Here is a 23,228-nt window from a genome sequence, read left to right as displayed (position 1 = left end):
TAATTACTCTATAGTCAGACAGCAAGATGTAGTCGCACATTTAATCTCAAAACAGGTTTTTATTTCATCCAAAAAAAAAAAACATTTTGACCTACATAAAAGAAAATTAATTTAAGTCTTGTTACTAAAAATAATGACATAACCTCATTCATAAGGGTGATGATATTTGTGTTAAAATTATATAAATTATGATTAGAATAAAACAATAGTTTTAATAAATAAATATTTAATTTATTTTGTATATCCAAACAATTTTTCCAAATGAGCTTAACTTATGAATTAAATAAATTTGACTGTTGCGTGTCTTGACTGAAGCCGGGTTAATGTGAGGCTTAGTAAGCTAATCGCTTACCAGCCGTGGGCTAAGCCATGACCGAGGGGAGCAGCTAAAACGGGAGCATGAGCGGCAACAATCGGTGCATGTGCAGCTACAGCAACAGCAGGAGTCGCGATCTGTGGGAAAATTTTTTACATCTATTTTATTTAAAAACCCAATAACTGAACGTCGATTTGATTCGTCATCATGGACCTCTGTATCGGCGTTATAAATTAGTCACTATACCAACGATTCAGTCAACCCGACAAAGGCAGTCTGCCTCTATATTATACATATAAATATTGGTCTGTGAAATATATATATTCAATAAAAACACACTTTTGTACCTAATAATCAGAATTTAAATCAATTTAAAACGCGGCGCATTGATAGTATTATTATTTCTAATATGAATAGATTTGGCAAAGGAGTTTTTATATATATTGGCGAATTTAATTTTGAAATCCGGTCTATATCTGTCCTGTAGTTTTTGCACCAAAACTGGTCACAAGAAAAACAAAATTGGCTAAATGTTCTAAATAAGCTATCATTCCTATCACGACTTTAAATAATTTAAATTGTGTGTGATAAATTCATATAAAATAAATATATAATATTTACCCTGACTGTGTTAGCGTATGAGGTGGCTACCGGGACGGCTTGTTTGACGATGGGGGCGCTAATGATGGGTGCACCGACGACAGCGTGACCACCCACGAGACCATGTCCCCAAGGAGATGCAATGGGTGCAACTAGACCGGGGGAAGCGACAACAACAGCTAGAAGGGCGGCGAATGCGACCTGAAAGTAAACAAAAATTACACTAAATAATAGTAGAGTACAGTGACTATTAGTTGACTAATATTTTATATATTATATCTTATGTAATATAATTATGCAAATGGCTTATTAAATATATGTGTTTTGTTTAAAAATTAACCTACAATTTGAATAGATTGATCGATTTTAAGAAATGAGATTGGCGAAAGCGAATAATGGTATTCACTAAAAAATCCTATTTGCAAAATTGTACATTATTAAATGTAAAAATCATTCAGTATTACTGTTAAAACCATGTAAAGCAATTCAGTTCGCAGATATACACTTATTAATATTGAGCATTGATGGTAATTGCATTTCTCGTGGAAACCATTTTAAGATTATGCATAAAAATATAACCCCAAGACACAGTATATGTATAAACTATGGGCATGTTTTACATAAAAATAGTCTATCGCGAATTATCACTTTTGGTAAAAGTCGAAATTTCATTTCTATTAAATATTAATATACATAGACCCGAATTCTACATAGTATAACTATTTAAAATGTTTGCGATTGATATTAAAAATTGGGCAATTTTTTAAATTGCTATTTTTTTAAATTATGCTATTGACGCAAACTAATGTGAATAAATGATATAAGTATATAATCTAGCGTCAACTTTAGTAGGTTTGTTAAGGCATCACTTAGGCTATCTTTGTATCCGATGAGAGATGTTTTCAATTATATCGTTCCAGAAGCACTGAAGGTCTATAGTTGTTGTCGCATTAATGGTATAAGAAATTTTTTTTTCCAACATTACAATTGTCCATCAAAGGTCTAGTTGTGCGATCAATTGGTTCTCATCAGTTAGCCATCAAGACACTTTCGTCATAACGACACGTTAAAAAAAATTAAAGAATTCTAACAATAATTATATAATAATTTAACAATGTAAACAATCAAAACATTATTAAATAAAAATACAGTCCAAAGTGCAATTGATTTATGTTATTACAAGTAAATTGCACTTTTTAACGCTAGAAATATTATTTCCAAAGCGTTGTTTAAATATAGTAATTACAAAGCTATGTTAATATGTAAGGCATCGATCATACTGTGTCCTTTAAAGTGAATGCAACAAAACAATCATTACAAGTTACTAGAACCTGATTATAGTTTTTACGCTGTATTTGTAAGGTATTTTAGTTAGTCATGCGAAAATCAACACGATAAGAATATTATTTAAAGATAATATCGTTTATTGCAATGTTTAATCTATCATTTATATATTCTGTACGTATGAGAAGAAATAAAAAGTGCGCTTATGACTTCAAAAATGCCTTCGTAATATTAATATTAATATAACAAATTCAACTCAACTTTTTCAACAAATAAGTATGTAATATATATGTATATATCATTCAATACGGATAAGAATTTTTGTTTTTAAATGTCAATGTTATTTAACAAACTTTGAATCAAAGGTAGCGTAGGTTTATTGATCTAAATATGTGGGTATTAAATCCTTTCTAACAAGGCTGCCTCGGACAATCACGAGTCACGACATAGGCGCATGCGCAGTAATGCTTTATCTATACAATATTACATCGCAACTTTGTTCACTTGATATTTGTTTTACATAATATTTGCGATTACCTGGATAAATACTGTCAACATAATGTTATCAAAATCATCGCATTAATAATAACTATATATACCTTATATGGTCGATATGTTAATTTTATATTATATAAGATGTTACTTATTATTTGTGGCTAATTATACTAGCCCACTGATGCTTCAAATTGAGTCAGCAGAACTGTTTAAATAATTGAAGGTGAATAATATGGTAGTATCTAGTAATTAAACTAATTAATTACATACAATTATAGTCGGCGATCAGAATAATGCTCGTTTCAAATGTACAAAACGTTGTCAGTATCTTAGCATTATTAATTAAGTTATTCTTCAAACAAGAGCCGAAGAGATAAATCTCGTGTCAACAAATGGCAAAATCAATATATATTTTCGAAGCAAGGTTTTTGGCATTCGTTTATAGAAAACAATATCACGTATTTCTAATAAATGATACATTTAAATCGAAACTTAAAAATATATATTGGTCTTATTATTCTGTGGTTTCTAAAACTACGGAAAATGACATTAGTCTTAATGTCAGATTTTTCACTACCCTATTATTTAAATTATTACCGTTCAATCACCATCGTGTCTTATCCATCGCACGTGACATTGTCGAAATAATCTGTGCCCTCTGGGCACAAATAAAACCAAAATAAAAAAATTGAAAAATAATTTAAATGATATTATAATAATGTTTTAATTTCAGTAGTTCTGCCTCAAAGGTTACCTGGAAATGTTACATTAAATAATAAGGTCGCCTTCGCAAGCTTTTATCACATTGTTTACGCTGTGCAACCATTTGTGTAATTGTATGCAATATATTTTATAAATAAATTATGTTTGGGAAAGGAGTTTAATAACATTCACCACAATGATAAACTTATAATCGCACGAGAAGCGAGTCTTGCATTATTATTTAATTTAAATGAAATAGATGAAATAAATAAAACACGGACAAACAATTGTAAATGACGATTGTAAAAATGTGAAATTATAAATAGTTTCCTTGACTTGTCTGTAAATATTGTTTTCAAAAGCTTCAATTTTCGTCGTCTATTTACGCGTAACGACTAATATTACACTTTTTATACCCTATAAGAAGTTGGCCTCGACAGGTCGTTGCCGTTAACGAGAATGTCAAGTTCAAGTCAATAAAAACACGAAATGATATTGTAAAAACTTGAACACTTTCACGGCCTACTGACATGATGGACGTAAATCTCTAATCTAAATCTAATCTAATCTATTTATTGAAACAATGACTATTTTAGTTTAAATTATTTACAAACACATCTTTGTACGCTCGCGTCGTGTATGTTTTGATTTAAATTGTTTTATAACAATTGTTATTAATATTGTTGAAATATTATAATATTCATCAAAATAATTGAGGAAATAATGGGAACATATTAATTTATAAATGAAACTATGATAGAATGTTTATCGACATGAAATTGAGGGGTAAATAGTGTTGTTATTATATAATGAGGTTTCACATACGCTATTTCGAAATTTCAAAATCATGACGAACATTCTTCGAAATGTCATCACGTCGACTGACGACGATAACGTGATCCCACTTCACGATGATAACTATAGTATTCCCGAAACATGTCAAGTATTCCGCGATAAATAAGGTAAGCGAAACTGGATTATTAATTAATAATTTATTTTGTAGTAATAAATCGATATTGGCGAATATACTATACTCTTACTTACTTTAAAATATGAATACATATTATAGAAGGTTCTATATAACAGACATGTATGATGTCAAACCTCTTTTTGGTCTGGTTAAATTAATAAAAAATAAAACATTTTTTTTGATGTCAAATTTTGTTGAACTTATTTTTATAATATAATATACATTTCGGCATTATTATATTAATTATTCAGTAATATAAGTTGAAATACATTATTATTTATAATTATTTTTTTAATTCTTACCAGCTTGTACATTTTGATGGGGGCTTGATGAAAGGATTACTTAGAACCGAAGAAGAAGTGAGTAGGTACGAATGTGTAAAGGGCCTAGAACTACCGAGCTTTTATAGTGCTTAGAGACATAACTCGGCCAAATCTGTCTAACCCTACCTCCAGCTGGGCCTAGGTCATCGATATCAATTTTAATCTGATATCTCGGTATAGACAGAAAAACAAATCAATACAAAAATGCATTAAACATCAAATATCCATCATATACATATTTTTATGTGCGTAAAATTGCATTTACATTTACGTAAGAGGTAAGTTTATGTATAGCTATATACGTAAAATTAAAGTATGTTCTTAACGTTAACAATTTCATATTTTAATAAACCATCGACACGTCACGGAAAAAAAACGCAATTGGAAGCAAAATTATTGCTTTGCACGTTATTCGTTTATAATAATCTATTTTGATATTTTTATCTTTCAAATTTAAATTATGGGCAAATGTAATTAACATTGTTTTCTGAATATTAAATTTTAATCTCGTATTGAATTTATCAAAACATTGTAACAATACATAATTATTACATCATTGGCATTCGAATGCTCACTTATTTTGTTTTATAATATAAATTCAAGGTAAAATATTTTGCTTGTTGCTTTGTTTTTATCTTTTATAATAAACTTGGAATAATTGGTGAAGTGGGCGCAGTGAATTTGAAAAAAGTGGTTTAAATCACCAATGATAGCTTTAGTGATGGTGGTGTGGTAGTGTAGCTTTTATTTTAATAGAAAAAAATTACCAACGAATATATCCATATAATCTTGTTGGTATACTGAAATTTCGTATTTAAATTCAATAAAATTAAAAACGAAATGTATATACGTTATTTAAGTAGGCTCTTATGAAAAATTTCAAATAGTTAACTCTTAAATTCAAAGCTAACTTTATATCACATACACATGCTTACTTTATATAGAAAATATACTAAATATTTACGTTAATTTATATACATATTTCATAAACGATATTAATTTCTTACAAACCAAATTTTCATATATTTTTTTTATATTAAAAGAGGAAATAATAATCATTAGAAAACTTTTAAATAACCTGATAATGTTCTTGCTAACCGTACTTCTACCACTTGGTCGTACTGTTGAACTTATTTTTAATTCCACTCATTCCATGCATACAATATACGGCGATAAAAGAACTTTGATATTTACAATACGAACAACTAACAAAAACCATCAAAGAATATTAATCAGATTATTAAATAAAATTAAAAAAGTATACATTATTATTCCTTAAAATAATTAATGAACTAGAAACTCCATTAATAAAAAAGACAAAACGTTACCATACGCGACAAAGGTTCAAATATCGGATGGAGTATTTTATTAAATATTTTGAATAACTAAAGTTTTATATTTATAACTTTGTTTTAAATATAAAGTACTTAGTATTTATTTTTAGAATATAATTATATCACAAGATGATCAAAACTATTTAATCCACCTAAGACATACTTTCCTGGGTATGAGTAAAGTAAATAAAATTTATTTATCTTTGCCTTTATGAAAATAGCTTGTTTGTAGCACATGACACTTTTAGAGCAATAATTATTATACAGATATACGAGTATTTTGTAGATTATTTAACGATTAGATCCAGAACCAGTAAAAAGAGGAATTATTTGTACCCAAAATAACTTATAATAAAAACGAAACCCCTTTTTTTATAATTACTTAGGCGGACGGGCAAATGGGTCACCAGATGGTAAGTGGTCACCACTGTCCATAAATATTGGTACCGTCAGAAATTTTAACCATTTCGTTCATCGCCAATGTGCCTTGGGAATTAAGATGTTATGTTCCTTGTATTTGAACACAATCATAGTAAGTATTGCTGTTTGGCGGCACAATATGTGATACCTACCAATACTGCCTTGCACATGCATATGTGTGTCCAATCACCATGTTTCCTGGCAATTTAATCTGTCTGTTCGTGATTTTAATGAATCTTTGTGTATCGATAATTTATATAATAATAATCTACTTACTGTTATTAATTATCTTATTTGAATAACTATGTGGTTCGAGGCGATATGTTCCTGTCGAAGTTACGGATACTAAAATGTAAAATAGATCATTTTAATTAGATGTTAAATACAAATTTAATACTATAATTTTACGCTTTTATTAATTAATAAATTATAGTTCAATTAACAATTAAGTTAATGCTGATTATAATATATTTGCTTGAGCATATTTGATTGTTTATCCTATTTTGACAAAAATGCTTCAAACATCAATTAATCGGATAACTTAAAAAAAAAGTTTAATAGATTGTATGAAATAATCTATGGTTCTAGTCTATATCTCGTTACGTTTGCTAAACGAGGGCAGGGCGTTTCAATGACACTAATCGGTGGTCAACTTGTTATCATTTCATATCACACGACACAGGCATTCATTATTTTATTTTTAATAAGTAATAGACACACATTTCTTTTTAACTTTGATCGTGGGGTATTCTCCTAATGAGCTCAATAAATAAGCCTTATAACTGTTTATTTATGTAATATATGATAATCAATATGAAAAAAAACATCCAATATACATGTCGCAGATTCTATTTATTGTTTTAACTGAAAGTTGAAATAATGTCAATATCGTCTTTAATACGCTGGAGTGAAGAAGATGGAGCGGCGGCGATGAGCTTCGGTCACGGGTTGGCAGCGGTCAGTGAAAAATGAAGAAATTGTCAAAAATTTAAAAAAGAGAATAAACGAGCTTAAAAATGATTTTAAACTCGTATATTCTCTTTTTTAAATTTTTGAGCTTAAATATTATTTTAGTTTGATACGATGTCACATGACCATCTAATTACGGATCTTATAACGAGGTCCTCATTTACCTTCGTTATATGTACATATATATCATGTAAGTACATGGTATTCATTATGCATAGGTGATGTTAAGCACAAATAAAAGGATGTTTTTTTTATGGAACAATATTATTTATTCATATAATATATACATATACCTACATATATAATAATATAACACAGCTTTTTGAGCAAGTCACTGGGCAATGATAACACCAAAATTTGCTTATAAGTAGTAGGGGGCGGAGACGTATCTAGCTGCCGCTACGTATGGGTTGGCAATGTAAGGAGAAGCGGCTGCGTAGTAAGGGGAAGCGGCAGCGACGTAAGGGGCAGGGGCAGCAGCAACGTAGGGAGCGGAGGCGACAACTGGGGCAGCAACGGCGTGGTTGACTGAGTGTGCAGAGTATGAACTAGCATAAGGTGCCACAGCGTATGCCGCGGGTGCCACTGCAGGAGCCACAAGCGCGGCAGGTGCAGCAGCGAGCGGTAGCACTCCGGCATTGGCGGCGGCGACGGCGAGGGAGAAGATTACCTTTAAAATATAATAACATTAAAATATATTAATATAATGTTAATTTAAAAAGTATTAGATAAATTATTAATTTCTTTAATTGAAAATAATATGAAAATATATAATGTATAAATACTTACAACAAATTTGGCGATCATTTTGCTTGATTTGGTGACTGCTCACTTGTTAGTTCACTAAAGGATCCGATGGACTGTGTCGTCTCGAAGGTACCATCACATTATATACCAAATGCTCATTTCATTGAGCAATGGTACGTACAGCGAATACGTAGGTAACTAATGCGCAGGACATCGCTGTTGGCACCACGATTTTTGACCCAGACTCGGCTGACGGGCAATGCATTCTAATTTAAACTTTGTGTACATCAATTTCTATAGGTTATGTAACGGCCGAAAGGGAAAAGTACTTCCTAGATAACTAGCAAATAGACCACTAATTAACTAACTAGAATTAAATGATTGTTATCCATAGCTAGGTTAACATTTAGTATAATCTATAAAAAGAATAATTAAGAATGAAGTCCCACATTGGGTTTAACCGTAAATTAAACGATTGCTTAATTTCAACCTTTGTTTTCCATCCATGGTATACGATAATACAATTATTTTTTTTATATTACTTATTTATTGTAGTAACTTTTTTGCTTTGTATTGTGTCAGTATAATTATATTTTTTTGTTTGTATAATTTTTGCTCATTTACCTTAATATAATTTATTTCAACGTCAAATATTATTGAAGTAGTTTATTATATCAAACCTTCTTTTTATTTGTAATAGTAGCAGGAATTACACTTAAAGTGTATGTGCTGTCAATAGTATATTTGTGTGTATGAATCACATAAGTATGCAGGTCTTATTGCAACTTGCATCGACTTAAAAATAAAAGCAACGAAAAAAGTTTCCCAATGTGATCCATTTCTCCACGCGATCCTTCGCGAATCCAAATCGACCGACCGCAATCCGTCAAATGTTTATTTTGTCGAACGTTATCTGAATCACAATAAACAAAGTATAAAAGGCTTTAACTTTTTGATGTTAGACACACTTCACATCCTCTTTTCAATAAGGAAGGTCCACTTCTAAAAACAAGCAAAATGTTTTCCTTGAAATCTGTAAGCATTGCTTTTTTTTATTATTATATTAATTACATTAATTAATTACAACTTTATTTTATACTGAGATATACTTAATTTACCTATTTTACAGATCGTACTCATAGCTGCAGTATTCGTGGGGGCTGAATGCAGTGCTGTTGTTCCAGCAGTTCCAGCCGCTCCTTTAATAGCAGCACCAGCTCACGTGGGATATGCTCATACTGTACCCCAAAACATACCTCCATATGCATCCCAAATCAGTGTGGTCAATAGGGCAGTAAGCCCAATAGTTGCTACTCCATTTGCGTCGCCCTTCGCCGCGAGATTTGCACCAACAGCTGCTGTTGCGGCTCCACTCGCAGCTCCATACGCCGCTGCTCCATATGGTTATCCTACTGCTTACGCTGGTCCTGCTGCGTACGCTGCTCCTGCCGCGTATGCTGGTCCTGCTGCGTACGCTGCTCCTTACCCATACGGTGCAGCTCCAGCGCCCCTATTACGCGCCCCTTACGGATATGCACCAGCGTTTGTTCGATAGATTTAGAGTAAAACTACTAGACCTTCCTTTTAAAAAAGACTTTGTAAATAGATTAAGATTTTTATTATTTTGTAATAAAATTTTAAGATAAAATAATATATTTAATTATTATTTCTACAATTCACCTGAAATTATTTTACATAATTAGAACAAGAAATCGTACCCACTTTCATTTATTATAAAACGACCAATTTATTAACTTATTTATCGTCATTTATCAACAATCTAATATAGATTCCTTTATATTTGTGGTATTTTTGATACTATAATAGTTAATTGTTATACTAGGTAGCTAATTGTTTGATGTATTGACATACTAGATATATGGCTACAAACATTTGGCACAAAAAGGGTGTTGAATGTTCATTTCAAACAAACATTATAAACTCAAAACAAATGTACAACATATTGAAAACAAATACTACTAAAAAAAGAAAAAATTAAAGCGAAGATCGTTTTAATTTTATCTATCTTTCATTCTTTCTACACAAATTTCATTAATAACTTTGCTTATATAAATGATATGAAATTAGAGAAAAACTAAAATATGCTCTACTTTTGCATTTTTTAATCTTTTTAATCAAAAAAAAATCATGCCAAAGTATAAACCAATATATAATAAGAACATTTAATATGGCAGAAAATATAAGAAAATGGAGTCTGAAAATGGGTCTTATAAATTTAAGGCTAAGCATTTATAATAAGATTTTTAAGCCGACCAAAGAAATAAAAATGCCTTGTATCATTAATTTCAAGTATTCATTTATAGTTTTCTAATTGTCTTACTATTATACTCTTTTAATATATTAATATCGAAATAAAAAACACATTTATTTCAATATCTTGTCATTTTAAAAATGATGTAGTAACATGATTGTTTAATTGCACGTAGAAAAATAATTATAGGGCTTCGAATTTGGACGATAAAAGACAGATATAGTTTAGTTTCACATATTTTATTTTGACAAGTACAAAATGACTTAGAATACTAAAACAATAACAACATACTTCTACAATTAAAGCGATAATAACAATATCTTTGCACTAAATATCAGACTAGAATCATTTCCATGCAAGATGTTTGTCTAATGGAGCTGGGTGTAAATGAGCCGGAACTGGATAAGCTTTTGTAAAAGCAAAATGTGGTTGTGAGAAAATTGGAGCTGGTGCTTGTAATACTGTTGGAGCTACAGGCCTAACAATAGGTGAGAAAGGTACTGATGGTAGCGCAGGTAAGACTCTGGGAAATACAGGAGCTGCGGGTAAAGCGGGAACAGGAGCAAATCTAGGGTATGCTGGATAAATAGGGGCAGGGGCAATAGCTGGCGCAGGTGCTAATACCGGTGCCGGTAAAGGAGCAGGATATAATGGCGCTCTAAAAATCGGTGCAGGAGCCGGGAATACAGGAGCTGGAGCTCGGAATACAGGAGCCGGGAAAGCATGAGCTGCTGCTGGAAATATTGGTGCTGGAGCTGGAATTATAGGCGCAGGAGCTGGTAAAACGGGCGCTGGTGCTACTGGAACTGCTGGAGCAAAGGCTCGTACTACTGGGGCAACTGCGTGTATTGAGCGAACTCCATGTGGAAAGCTATAAAATGGAGCATATCGCACTACTGGTATAGATTTTATTGCCGGTATGAAGTGTCCAAGCCCGCTAGCTTCACAGCTTGCTATAATTGCAATAGCGGAAATGACCTGAAAAGACAAGGAATTAGAGATTTTCATCAATATATAATGTAGATTTTTTTAAATAAATTAAATATAATTTTATACTTACTAATCTGAGGAAAGACATATTTTTGGATGCGTGACGACTTGATTAGTCGAAGGGATATGTAGAAGTATATTAATGTATGTGTCACAGGTCGTTATATACTTCATACTGTTGCAAGCATTACGTCTATATTCGTCCGAATCGGTTTCACTTTTCATCGTCAGGACATTCGCATTCTCAATTAGGTGTCAATGCGGACATTATCGATAACCGAATATATCACTCACTTGACCATCAAAGGTTGGCTTATGTAACTAAACAATATTACATTATTTTGTAATCGTGATACCATAAAAATGCACAAATTGGTCCTTAGGACAAATTTACTTTTGGTGTGTATATTATAATATTTTTAACTTGGCTGATTCATAAATTCAAATCATTTGTAAAAATACATATAAAAGAAGCTTATTATTCAACACAAGATTATATGAATGATAAAAATGCGTGGAGCTAGTACTTGTTAACTTAATTTCAGGCAGGATATTGTATATTTAACGAAAATAACTTTTTATATTTGAAATGTCGGAAAAGAATAACTAATGAGTTTCCTGCCGGTTTCTCTCGGTAGAATCTAAATTTCGAACCGGTGGTAGCTTCACTTATTATAGTTTTAGTATTAAAATGTCGATTCAAAAGTGCTTGTGAAAGACTATTTGAATAAAGTATATTGTGACTTCGATTTTTGATAATATTTTACAAATACTTTAGTGCTGTCACTGTATATTGATATACGTTATAATAGTTGTGTGTCTCGAGTCCGAATACCGAATCGAAATAAGGAATTTATTCGGTGCTATTTTTAAACATTGAGATAGAAACATTCGACAACCTACCTTTTGTTCAGCCGTACTGTGCTAAGGCATCGTACAACATCCTCCGCATATTTTCAACGCGTTTGTATAAATATCTCGTAATATTTCTTGAACAACTATTTCAGTTTAAAATTATTTTATTTTTCATATTTACTAATCCGAAGTATTGTTCGTGCTTATTAATTTTAAACTAAAATTTCCGTAATTTATTTCCCATTTTTTATTAAACATACAAATAATTTCTGTGAGTTATGTATACAAGATATAGAGGTATATGTTGACATTGACTTTTCAGACATAGGATAGGTTTGAGTGAATCTTTTGCGCTGACAATTTACTCTACAATTAAGTACATCAACATAATAAACTATATCTAAAAAAAAATTCAAACCTATTTATTAACATACATTAAAGTCGTCCATTTTTAGGGTTCCGTAGCCAAATGGCAAAAAACGGAACCCTTATAGATTCGTCATGTCTTCTGTCTGTCTGTCCGCCCGTATGTCATAGCCACTTTTTTAACGTTATAAGTAGCATTATTATTTAATTTATTTATGACATTAATTGCTTAAATATAAACAAATAAGAATTAAAAATAGTTACTGTATAAATCATGACCGCGTAGAATGGTGGCAAGAATGCTAGCAGCATTTCCCCGTTGAATCGTAATTTGGATCCTCTGCGCAAAAGACGAATCAGGGCTTCTATCACCAGTAAAGGCAACAAAGGAAGATGTTATACTTTTAATTAAGCTTTTTGCGACATTCTATTGCATTCTAATAAATGAGTATATACCGTTAAAATACAAGTCAAACCGCTATAGATGTCCTCATTCGTGTATTATACTGATGTAGACACTATTATTTAAAGAATTCCGAAATGGCCTACATTTTTTTTTACATTTCTAATATTTAGATCAGGGACGTAAGCCACTAAATATCGAGCAAAGTACACACATGTTCATACAATTGCCATGTTCGTGTTGAATAACTAATGAAGCTCATTCGTGTGTAGGTTAAACTTTGTATTCATCAATGGTGTTGTTATAAGTCAGTCAAAAAACGCTATCGGATGGATTTGCTATAAATAAATCATGTTCGTTTAACTAAGAAGTATTTATGCGTAATCATTTTTAATCATACGATTATGATATAAGGTATATTATGGTTTTGTTTATAAGCTAAATTCATGTGTTACAGCCTTATTATTAAAAATATATTTGTATGACATAGATAGGTGGACGGTCAAATTGGCCACCTGATGGCATTGGCGCTGTAAGAAATATTAACCATTCCTTACATCGCCAATGCGCCACTAATCTTAAGAACTAGTTGTTATGTCACTTGTGCCTATAGTTACACTGGCTCACTCACCTCTTAATTCGGTACATGACAAAGCTATGTTTTGCTGTTTAAATATCTTGTGAAAATCTTAAATTTATATCTTGGCGGTAAAATATCTTATGAGTATTTATTTATATTCATGTTCAAATTACATTTTCGACAAAAATCCACCCGGATCCTTTGATCTTCAGACTATTAATAGTATTTCGTAAATCAAAATGAATAATTAACGATTACGTGATGATTTTGTTGTCCATTTATTTATTGGCACTACGTGACTACATACATACTATCTGCCCAGACATTTCTACCAAATGCTCAATATTAAGTAACTAATAGCTGTCAATCTTAAAAATGAAATGGAAAGCTCGAAGAAATAAAATAACATCTATTAAATATGATGACAGGTAATATCAATATAAATATTTTACCGGATAATTTTAAGCACCATTATTATTATAAGGGAATTAATCTGATTGTAAATAAAAAATTATGAACGGCGCTTATTGTTTTGATTTAAGTTTAATTATAAACTCATTAAACTAAACTAAAAGATTATAAGCTGTAAATTAAATGTACCGTTCATATCTTTTCGACAGCTTAAAATTAGTCTAGATTTATTATAAACCAACAGTCCTTAGAATTTTATGGTGTCACGAACATATTTAGTCATCACGTCTTACTAATGAAAACTAAAAGAAACAACGAATAAAAATTGTGTAACTGTTTCCAAAAATCGTAAATAAAATTTAAAAATATAACTTCAATTTTATAAACTGATAGATTTATGTAAAAAGTGTATTTTCGTTCAATTTACTTTAAATGAAATAAACAAACTTTAAATAGACATTCATTTATATTAACATCGAAGGCATAAATGAACTGAAACACGATCAATTGTTTCTTTTGTTTATTGGCTTCTGTGCGTAACGAAATATAATGCCGTACTTACTGATATTTACTTTTGTCAAGGACTTTCAGCTTCCTCATTACTCTAAACATGAGATCGTTTTTCTAGAGATTTGTACGTAATATCATATACTTTTATTTTAATGTTCAAATGGCTATTTTAATACTAATTATTATCTTTATATTAAAATATATATTATTTTTTCAGATTTCAGATCAGATTGTTAATTTTTAACTGACTCTTAATTCTAAATTAATTAATTAATTCTTATCAAACAATGTACTGTGTGAAAACCAAATAATACAAAATATTGATTTATATTTTTTTATTATAACATCATTTCTTCTTTTAGTTGGCAACATTTTTTTCACTTAAGGGCAATCAAAGGGGCGGAAGCTGCGTAGTATGGTGATGCAGCTGCTACATAAGGCGATGCAGGAGCTACAAATCTGGCTGCGGGTGCATAGTAAGGAGCAGCAAATGCGTATGGGGATGTAACCACAGGTGCTGAGGCGACCAATGGAGCGGCAAATCCATTGTAATTTCTTGAAATATATTGAGAACTAGACGCGGTGACGATAGGAGCAGGTGCGGCAACCAAAGGAGCTGCGGCGGCAACTAATGGCGCTGGTGCCACTAGAGCAGCTGGTGCCAGGCTAGGTTTGGCAATAGCTACAGCAATGCTGGCAAGGAAGATGATCTGAAAAAATAAATACATTTTAATCTCTTTCTGTAAAATATTGAATACATATGATTATTAAACGCAATTTAGGATATTTGTTTATAAGAAATCGTTTTCTACCTTTCCGAACATGTTGCTTGTTTGTGTTGTTGTTGTGTTGATCGAAAGATCTCGATGTGATGTATAATGTTCGGTGATAGGACGTACCTTTTATACAAAGAGAGTAAGATTCACCTTGCAGGTTTCGTCATTGGTATTGCACGGGTTTAAATCGTCGCTCAGCAAGCATTCGGGACGCGTGCTCGGCGTATTCGATTACAAAAGCAAGGCTGGACTGACTGATAACGAATAAATGTCGTTACGCGCAGTTTGAATGTCAGGTGCATACGATGCTTCGCTTTTGTAAAGGTATCGTTAACAAGTCATAAAGTATTGTCTACATGTTACTAATTAACGTATTCATGTTGTTACCCTCGTTACTAAGTTGTTATTATATTAATACAGCGTATTTATCATTGCTATAAACAGTTATTTTAGTACCATAATAAAAAAAAAAAACTTGAATTTGGTTGACTTAACCTAATTTAAATTATATCTCTTATAAAAGTGACTACATGTTTTAACTTATTGCGCAATACTGATGACGTCATAAATCTTACATACTGTCATAAGTAATATACAAAAAAATGTTAGGAATATATTGAACGATAAGTAGAAAGTATAAAAGCCAAAGATACAATAAGAATATGACTTTATCGTGCACGTTAATAAAAATACAAATGAAACCCTAAATATTTATTGATTCTTAATATCGTTTATTCAAATATTAGGTCTTATATATGTTTATCTTGAATATTTTTTTAATATAAGTGCCAGTAAGATATCTGGCAGAAAATTGTAATTTTTTTTATCATTCTAGAAGTAAATTAATAAATGCAAATGAGACCTCAATATTTACACCTCTTAATAAAGTTAAACTTATATTTATTCATTGTGATATTAGATTATAGATTTAATTACATATATTGTAGACGCTGTTATGGAAGTGAAATAAATACATAAACTTAATTTAAAGATATATATTTGACCAATAAGAAAAAATATGTAAACTGAAAAGTATGGAGAGGATTTATAATTAGTAAATTGTGGATACATGAAGATTTATAAAGTGCACGCTTCGCTTTCATGAGATTTGAGGTAAATACTAATATTCTACAAACTCTGAATGTTAAAAAATGCATTAGTATTGGAAAGTCAGAATCAGGTCCTCAAATTACCATTTTTAAAATGTTATTACGTCTTTGGTGGCTTTTTATCATATTTTTTTTTCAATTTTACTAAATATTATCAAATTTTATGATACTAATGCTATTACTATTATTAATATTATTTTTAATATAATATGCGAAAAATATCATTGTGATTATATGACAGGTGATACTATACAATGACATTTATCTTTGGGGGTTTTTAATTTTTTATTTAAGTCTCAGAATTATTAATGCAATCTAATTCAAAAAGTAATATTTTTTTTTGTTTTGGCATCTTCATTTCTTCAAACCGGCCTACAAACTTATAACTACATGCGTTTATACGAGCATTTGCGTAAATGCATACGATAAAAGATTATATTTATTAACAGCTAAATATTTGTTTTTATTTTAAATCAATTATATAAATGCGTAATGTTTCTGTCAAACATGGAAATTGTTGTTTATTAAGAGAACCTATTATTAAAGAATACCCGTAATATTTTTATTTATTTTATTTATATAGTAAAATATATACGTATGTGTATTATAGTAATGTATGTATGTAAACACCAAACAAACAAAATATAGTAGAGAGAATGGCGGCGCAAAAAAGGCATGACAGACATGAAATGTCAAAGGCATATGCGGGCGTCATGCCGTTTCCCGCCAAGACATACGGTCTTACCCCCCAAAGCGAATAAAAATATATTTCATATTGAAAATACAAATACCAAACTTTTACGATCAATAAACGTTACATAGTTCTTCAGAAAGGAAAGAAGGAAATATAATCATAACAATGAACAAAAAATAAATTAAGCTTAATATGATTGTATATACTTCTATTTAGTTAGTAATCAGTTATAGGTCAGCTAAATTATTTAAAAAAAATACACTAAATAAGAAAACAGGTTCTATTAAATATGTTATGAATGTGATAGTCATCAGTCAAATTAGCAATATAAAACAACTGTATTATAAATTTTAAATAATGAAAATAAAACGGAACCTTATAAGACTATATCAGTGTTAATTCATAAATATAACTGAAATAAAAAAAAATGGATTGTTGAGTAATGACGTAAAATTTTTTGAATAGTGTAGTAATAAATGTACTTTCCAATTATTATATTTACACTATTTTACTTTCGTTGAATATATTATTTATTATAGGCTGTAGGAATAAAACCAAAGAGATAAAAAATATAAATATATTGTATTTACAGTGTCCATTTTAACAAGTGTATATTTTGACTATGTTACCTACTAATATAAAAAAAATTGCTAAATGTCTATAAATTTATACCCTGGGTGGCTTGGTAAAAGGAAAATTCACTGGACGGAACGTAGTAGGTTCTGTATCTCGTGATCTGGATTGTATATTTTGTGGGTATCTCTTTACCACCTTTTTAACCAACTTTGGTGGTCCATATTTAGCAAATCCTGCCGGAATTGTAACTGTTCTGACCCGTAAAGGCGAAGTGACAGGTCTTATTATTATTCTTGTCTTTGGTATGAACGTATGAATATGCGGAACTACTTTAAGCGCTTGATGTTGATGGTGATGATGGTGATGCTGGTGATGATGATGGTGATGTAGATCAAGCGGTGGTGGAGCAATATACGCTAGTGGAACAGGCACCACTTCTACATTAGTTTTGACCTTTTGAGGTCTCGGATTCGGTACTGGTCTTGGTGCAGGTGCTGGTGCTAAATATTGTTTGAAATTAACATTCTGGTTGGAAGGTAGAGCCTGCGCAAAACTATTGTCAATATTTGATGGCACTGGTGTTGTAGCTTCTTGCACACTTTCGGTTGTTGTTACTTGGGTTGAAGTTGTTCTTCTAGTCGTTGACTCCCTGTTGATTTTGGGATTGTCTGTCGGTTGTGGTGGGGCTTGTGGTGACTGTGGTATAAATCCAAATGAGGGTGGTAATCCAAATGGATATGGCGGCAGAAGTATAGTTGCGACAGGAGCGGCAGCATGAGCTGTTGCAACTGCGATGGCCACATTTGGATCCGAAGGAGCACTTTGTGATGGTATTGGACTTGTTGGATTGCCCACAGGTGTGGTCCTAGATGCATCTACAACCACTGGTCGAGCAGGGGGCAGAGGTAAAACTGGTATAATAGGTTGTGGTGCTGGTGCTACTGCAATTGGTGGCGCTGGTGCTACAGGAATAAATGGCTGTACTGGCGCTGCGACAAGGCGATTAAATGTCCTTTCGAAATACTGTGAACTTGCAGCTGTAACTATCGGCGCTGCACCAGCTGGAGCGACCGGATGAAATCCAGAACTTTTGACTATACCGCATGTTATCGATAATAATATAACCTAAAACAGAAAAATAATCATTATTATTTTTAGTATTATATGTAACAAACACAATAATTATTATATGTTAAATAAATATAAGTTATGAAATTATACCGTCACAAGCATGGTGGAGCGTCTCCAACGAGACAATTATTCAATTGAAATGCGGACCATAGAAAATGGGGTGTGGGCTTATATATAGGTGTAACAAATTTTGCATCGTGGTGTGGCAATGTAGCCCGTGTAGCGGAATACCTAATGTTGCAATGGGTAAGGACATGAGCCTTGATGGCTACAAAAATCGTATTGAAATTACGACGTAAGAATAATAATAACTAGATGTGGACAACGCGAAAGTACCAGTTATTGTCACTAATTCATGTACATATTCAATAAATATTGCTTAGTTCTTGTTAGTTCAATATATTTGAATCAAAAATGATCCAAGTGAAATTTTCAAAATGTTAGTAAACCGTAATTGTAAAAAAAAAAGTTTATTGTAAGGACTCAAGGACATAAATCTACAGATTTAAAAAGTTGAATTAATAGACACTCCAGAGATACGAGTATATAATTATATCTACATCATTTTTAAATAAAATTAACTTAATAATTTAGTTCCTGTAGTAAATACTTCACTTAACTTTTTTTTTTTTATATATTTTGCATTAATATTAAAAATTAATAAAAAATAATAAATACCTGTATGTATTTCTATCTGCACCTACAGTGTTTCTCCATTGTAAGTTAATGGACAAATGATATCCTCATGATTTCGTCCAATTGTCTTCTCGTTCTAATGTGATAGAACGAGTACTGAATAATAAAAAGGCTAAGATTTACAACGTGATTAGTCTGACGTCAATTACGTACTATAGAGAAAACACTCAAAATGAAATTATGAAAAATAATGGCCTTGCAGAAATGCTTAGTGCTATTGTGTATATTGTTGTTCGAAGGGTGCGTTAGCCAGTGTAGCCACAGGCGCAAGGGATATAACATCCTAGTTTCTGAGGTTGATGGGCGATGATAGGAATGGTTAAAATTTCTTACGGTGCAAATCTCTTTCGGGGAGCCTCATATTATCAGGTAGCCCCCATCAACAGTCTGTCAACCGGTGTTATGAAAAAAAATACCACCATATTGCTTCATTCATAAAAATATGATAATATAAATTCAATTAAGAGGCACGTGCAATGTGAAGGTTGAAATTTTTAATTAATATATTTTTTCTAGCCACAGTTTTGCAATTAAAATAGTGTAGGCGCTATTATCGAACATATTTTTAACACGTGGAAGTCACATTTATAAAGTGTAAATAGTGTTCTGTTATACAATTTTAGGAACAAAATATAATAACAGATTACTAATAACTTCTACTTATCCAAAACTAATATTTCTTGTTGTGTCAAAAATAAAAAGTTTTTTAGTTGAAAGTTGAAGTGACATAATATAGTTTGAGTTAATAAATCGATAGGTCAAAGGCAAGTCTTACTATGCTACTCGAATGAAAGAGCACTACTAGAAGTTTTGTGATAATACTGGTAAATAACAATTTCTAATGACGAGTTGGTGATCAATACAGGCATATTATGCTTACGCTTGTCTAAATTTATTAAAGTATTCATAACAATCTAATTTAATATAAATATAACTTTTTGTTATTGAAACCTTTCAAACGAGGGATTTTAAAAAGTTTCAAGTTCACCATCTTCAAGTCCTTAAAAAAAGCAATAGCTATCAACTTCGATATTACTGTGTACGTTTTATAAGGCGCTCTAGAAAAAATTTGAATGAAACAGAAATAAGTTCATATTTCGAATAAAATAATATATCTATTTTTTGTGAGCAAAATATTTAACATTTGGAAATATTCATTATAGTGTCCATAACATCCGTTGTTTATTTAAATATCCTTTTTATTAAAATACACTACAATGGCCAATTTATTAATACTAATGTTTAAAATGAGGTATTCAATTAATTACATAAACTTTTCGTAAACGAGTGATGATCTATTTTATAAATATATCATGCAAAAGCGCGCCCCTCCACGTTAAATGATTTTAATAAAATTAACTTAATAAATATGATCAATTTTTTTATGATACAGATAGTTGGACGAGCAAATAAACCACCTGGTGGTAAGTGGTCACGACTGCCCATAGGCCCATAGACAATAGTGGTGAACAATTTTATTCATTTCTTACATCGCCAATGCGCCACTACCACTAATAACTTGGGAACTAAGATGTTATGTCCCTTGTATTTACAATGGCTCATTCACCCTCAAACCGGAACACAAAAATACTGAGTACTGCTGTTTGACGGTAGAATATCTGACGACTGGGTACTGGTACAGATCCAGATGGACGTACACAAAGCCCTGCCACCTAGTATCATTATACTTTAAAGTTATTCAGGTTAATTTCTGTGGAATCACAGCAGGTCATCTGGTCTAAAGGATGCTTATGGACTGGTGTGATTGCTGAGTCAACGTCCAGCTGTGGATTGCGATATGCTGCTCATGATGATGATGATAAACAGTAATCCTGGTCATGACGACAGTATTTGTTATCTGAGAACTTAGGAGTCTCCCTTCGTGATGTTCTTGGTGAAATAGGAATACTTACGGTAGCATTACGATATACTTACAACATAATGCGTATCTTTTTCACATACATAAATCGATATTTTTTTTAAAGTAAAAGAAAGCATTTTGTGAACACAAGAAGTACTGAAAAGCCCCAATTCAGTTTTTGATTTGACATAGCTAGTACGTCTTTCTCTGGATAGCATATGATATTATATAAAGAAATTTTGCAAAGCATTTTACATTTAGCTGTATTTAAAATCAACACTAATGTTTTTTTAAGAAATTTTATTTATGGTGTAAAAAAATATTTAAACGAAAGAAGAGTTCGGAGTTCGTATTCGTTGATGCATAATTGTGCATTATTTATTACATTTTTTAATTGACGAAAAAAAGTAACTACGTCTATTTACCGGTTCTTCTCGGTAGAATGTACGTTAATTCCGAAACAGTAGTCGTTCTAAACTAATATAGAATTAACGGTATAAAATGAAGATTCAAAATGGCAATAAAGTACATTTTGAGAGCCTAATCGAATAAAGTATATTTTGATTTTGAACTTATTAATTATAGGTTTATCAAATAGCATAAATACAGTAATCTATAGTTAAACAAAAGTTAAACTAAGTTTAAGCTACTAATAATAATGTATTAATATTTCTTTTTTGTTTTTAGTGTAAGTGTAATAGTAAAAAAGCCAATTCAATGCAGTAGATCATTATTTTATTTCATAATATCACAATATCGGGGCCGAATTAGGAAAACATATTTAATAGGCAACGACAGCTGGGGCGGCGACGTAAGGAGAAGCGGCGGCGACGTATGGGGAAGCTACATAAGGAGATGCTACGTAAGGTGCAGCAGGAGCGACGTATGCAGCAGGAGCAGCGTAGTATGCGGCTAAGCCGTTGTTGATGCGGTGGTAGTATTGAGAGCTGGTCGCAGTCACTACAGGTGCAGGAGCGGCGATAAGGGGGGCGCTGACTAGAGATGGCTTGGCGGCAGCAATGGCGACCAGCGCAGATATGAGGACGATCTATTAAAAATAAAAAAAATATATTAATAAGTTAACAATTTGTTACTTGAACTTGTGACGTCACTATATATTAGAAAAAAAAAGTTAACAATTTTATATACTTACAATTTTCATCATTGTGAATTGGTTTGTGTGTTTTTGATGCTACTGCAAGAGGATAAGTGATGCTCATTGGCGACTTCAGTGGACGTTTTATAGTAGGCAGTGGAGACGTGGCGCAACGCGATCCAAACTGAGTATCGTCTCTGGCATTGGACCACGCGTGAGCTGAATCAAATTCAACCATCGTTTCGCCACTGAGAGGGATAAATCATTCGATTGCACTTTTTCTTTTACGCTCGTATATTATACAGATTATATTATTTATCGATTTAATTTTCACCATTCACAAAGTTTTCTTATACTCATTATTTCATATAAGAAATGAATAGATATTCATTCTAAAGGTATTTTTCAATTATAAATATTAATTAACATTTAAAATATATTGTTAAATGTTATATAAAAATCTTATTGTCCCATTTGATATTTTTTTATGGGAAATTTCTTTAGTAGCGATATTAATAATAATTTTGTGTTACGTTTTTATCAACATTTGCGTGAAGAGCAAACAGCTTTCACTATTATCATTTATTTAAAATAAATTTATAACGATAAATCCAAAAGCAAAGGTCTATTCTCCCAGTTAAAATAAAGGCTTTGAAATTATAAATAAAATAAATATTGGACAACATCACATACATTACTCTGATCCCAATGTAAGTAGCTAAAGCACTTGTGTTATGGAAAA

The 23,228-nt window shown here is 31.3% G+C and overlaps 6 protein-coding genes across 6 annotated transcripts; 1 reads left to right on the top strand and 5 right to left on the bottom strand.

The window, feature by feature from the left end:
- Nucleotides 1–261: 261 nt before the first annotated feature.
- Nucleotides 262–4,731, bottom strand: LOC125069100 (cuticle protein 70, isoforms A and B-like). Its single transcript, XM_047678461.1, has 3 exons — nucleotides 4,670–4,731; nucleotides 938–1,117; nucleotides 262–453 (listed from the first exon to the last, which is right to left on the bottom strand). The coding sequence occupies exons 1-3, from the start codon at nucleotides 4,679–4,681 to the stop codon at nucleotides 349–351; spliced, it is 297 nt and encodes a 98-aa protein (XP_047534417.1). The 5' UTR covers nucleotides 4,682–4,731; the 3' UTR covers nucleotides 262–348.
- A 3,013-nt stretch (nucleotides 4,732–7,744) lies between these two features.
- Nucleotides 7,745–8,281, bottom strand: LOC125069099 (cuticle protein 63-like). Its single transcript, XM_047678460.1, has 2 exons — nucleotides 8,203–8,281; nucleotides 7,745–8,083 (listed from the first exon to the last, which is right to left on the bottom strand). Exons 1-2 carry the CDS (start codon nucleotides 8,218–8,220, stop codon nucleotides 7,775–7,777), a joined length of 327 nt encoding a protein of 108 aa, XP_047534416.1. The 5' UTR covers nucleotides 8,221–8,281; the 3' UTR covers nucleotides 7,745–7,774.
- Nucleotides 8,282–9,177: 896 nt separating this feature from the next.
- Nucleotides 9,178–9,736, top strand: LOC125069098 (cuticle protein 12.5-like). Its single transcript, XM_047678459.1, has 2 exons — nucleotides 9,178–9,195; nucleotides 9,290–9,736. Exons 1-2 carry the CDS (start codon nucleotides 9,178–9,180, stop codon nucleotides 9,713–9,715), a joined length of 444 nt encoding a protein of 147 aa, XP_047534415.1. The 3' UTR covers nucleotides 9,716–9,736.
- A 1,041-nt stretch (nucleotides 9,737–10,777) lies between these two features.
- On the bottom strand, nucleotides 10,778–11,510 carry LOC125069539 (calphotin-like). Its single transcript, XM_047679059.1, has 2 exons — nucleotides 11,493–11,510; nucleotides 10,778–11,410 (listed from the first exon to the last, which is right to left on the bottom strand). The coding sequence occupies exons 1-2, from the start codon at nucleotides 11,508–11,510 to the stop codon at nucleotides 10,778–10,780; spliced, it is 651 nt and encodes a 216-aa protein (XP_047535015.1).
- A 3,404-nt stretch (nucleotides 11,511–14,914) lies between these two features.
- On the bottom strand, nucleotides 14,915–22,593 carry LOC125069538 (calphotin-like). Its single transcript, XM_047679058.1, has 4 exons — nucleotides 22,544–22,593; nucleotides 22,175–22,438; nucleotides 17,799–18,827; nucleotides 14,915–15,257 (listed from the first exon to the last, which is right to left on the bottom strand). The coding sequence occupies exons 1-4, from the start codon at nucleotides 22,553–22,555 to the stop codon at nucleotides 14,925–14,927; spliced, it is 1,638 nt and encodes a 545-aa protein (XP_047535014.1). The 5' UTR covers nucleotides 22,556–22,593; the 3' UTR covers nucleotides 14,915–14,924.
- Nucleotides 17,793–18,935, bottom strand: LOC125069093 (vegetative cell wall protein gp1-like). Its single transcript, XM_047678454.1, has 2 exons — nucleotides 18,924–18,935; nucleotides 17,793–18,827 (listed from the first exon to the last, which is right to left on the bottom strand). Exons 1-2 carry the CDS (start codon nucleotides 18,933–18,935, stop codon nucleotides 17,793–17,795), a joined length of 1,047 nt encoding a protein of 348 aa, XP_047534410.1.
- Nucleotides 22,594–23,228: the final 635 nt, after the last annotated feature.

Source organism: Vanessa atalanta, chromosome 15 (genome assembly GCF_905147765.1).
Source record: "Vanessa atalanta chromosome 15, ilVanAtal1.2, whole genome shotgun sequence".
Classification (NCBI taxonomy): Eukaryota; Metazoa; Arthropoda; class Insecta; order Lepidoptera; family Nymphalidae; genus Vanessa; species Vanessa atalanta.
Note: the sequence above shows the minus strand (reverse complement) of the source record. Positions and strands in the feature narration are given on the sequence as shown.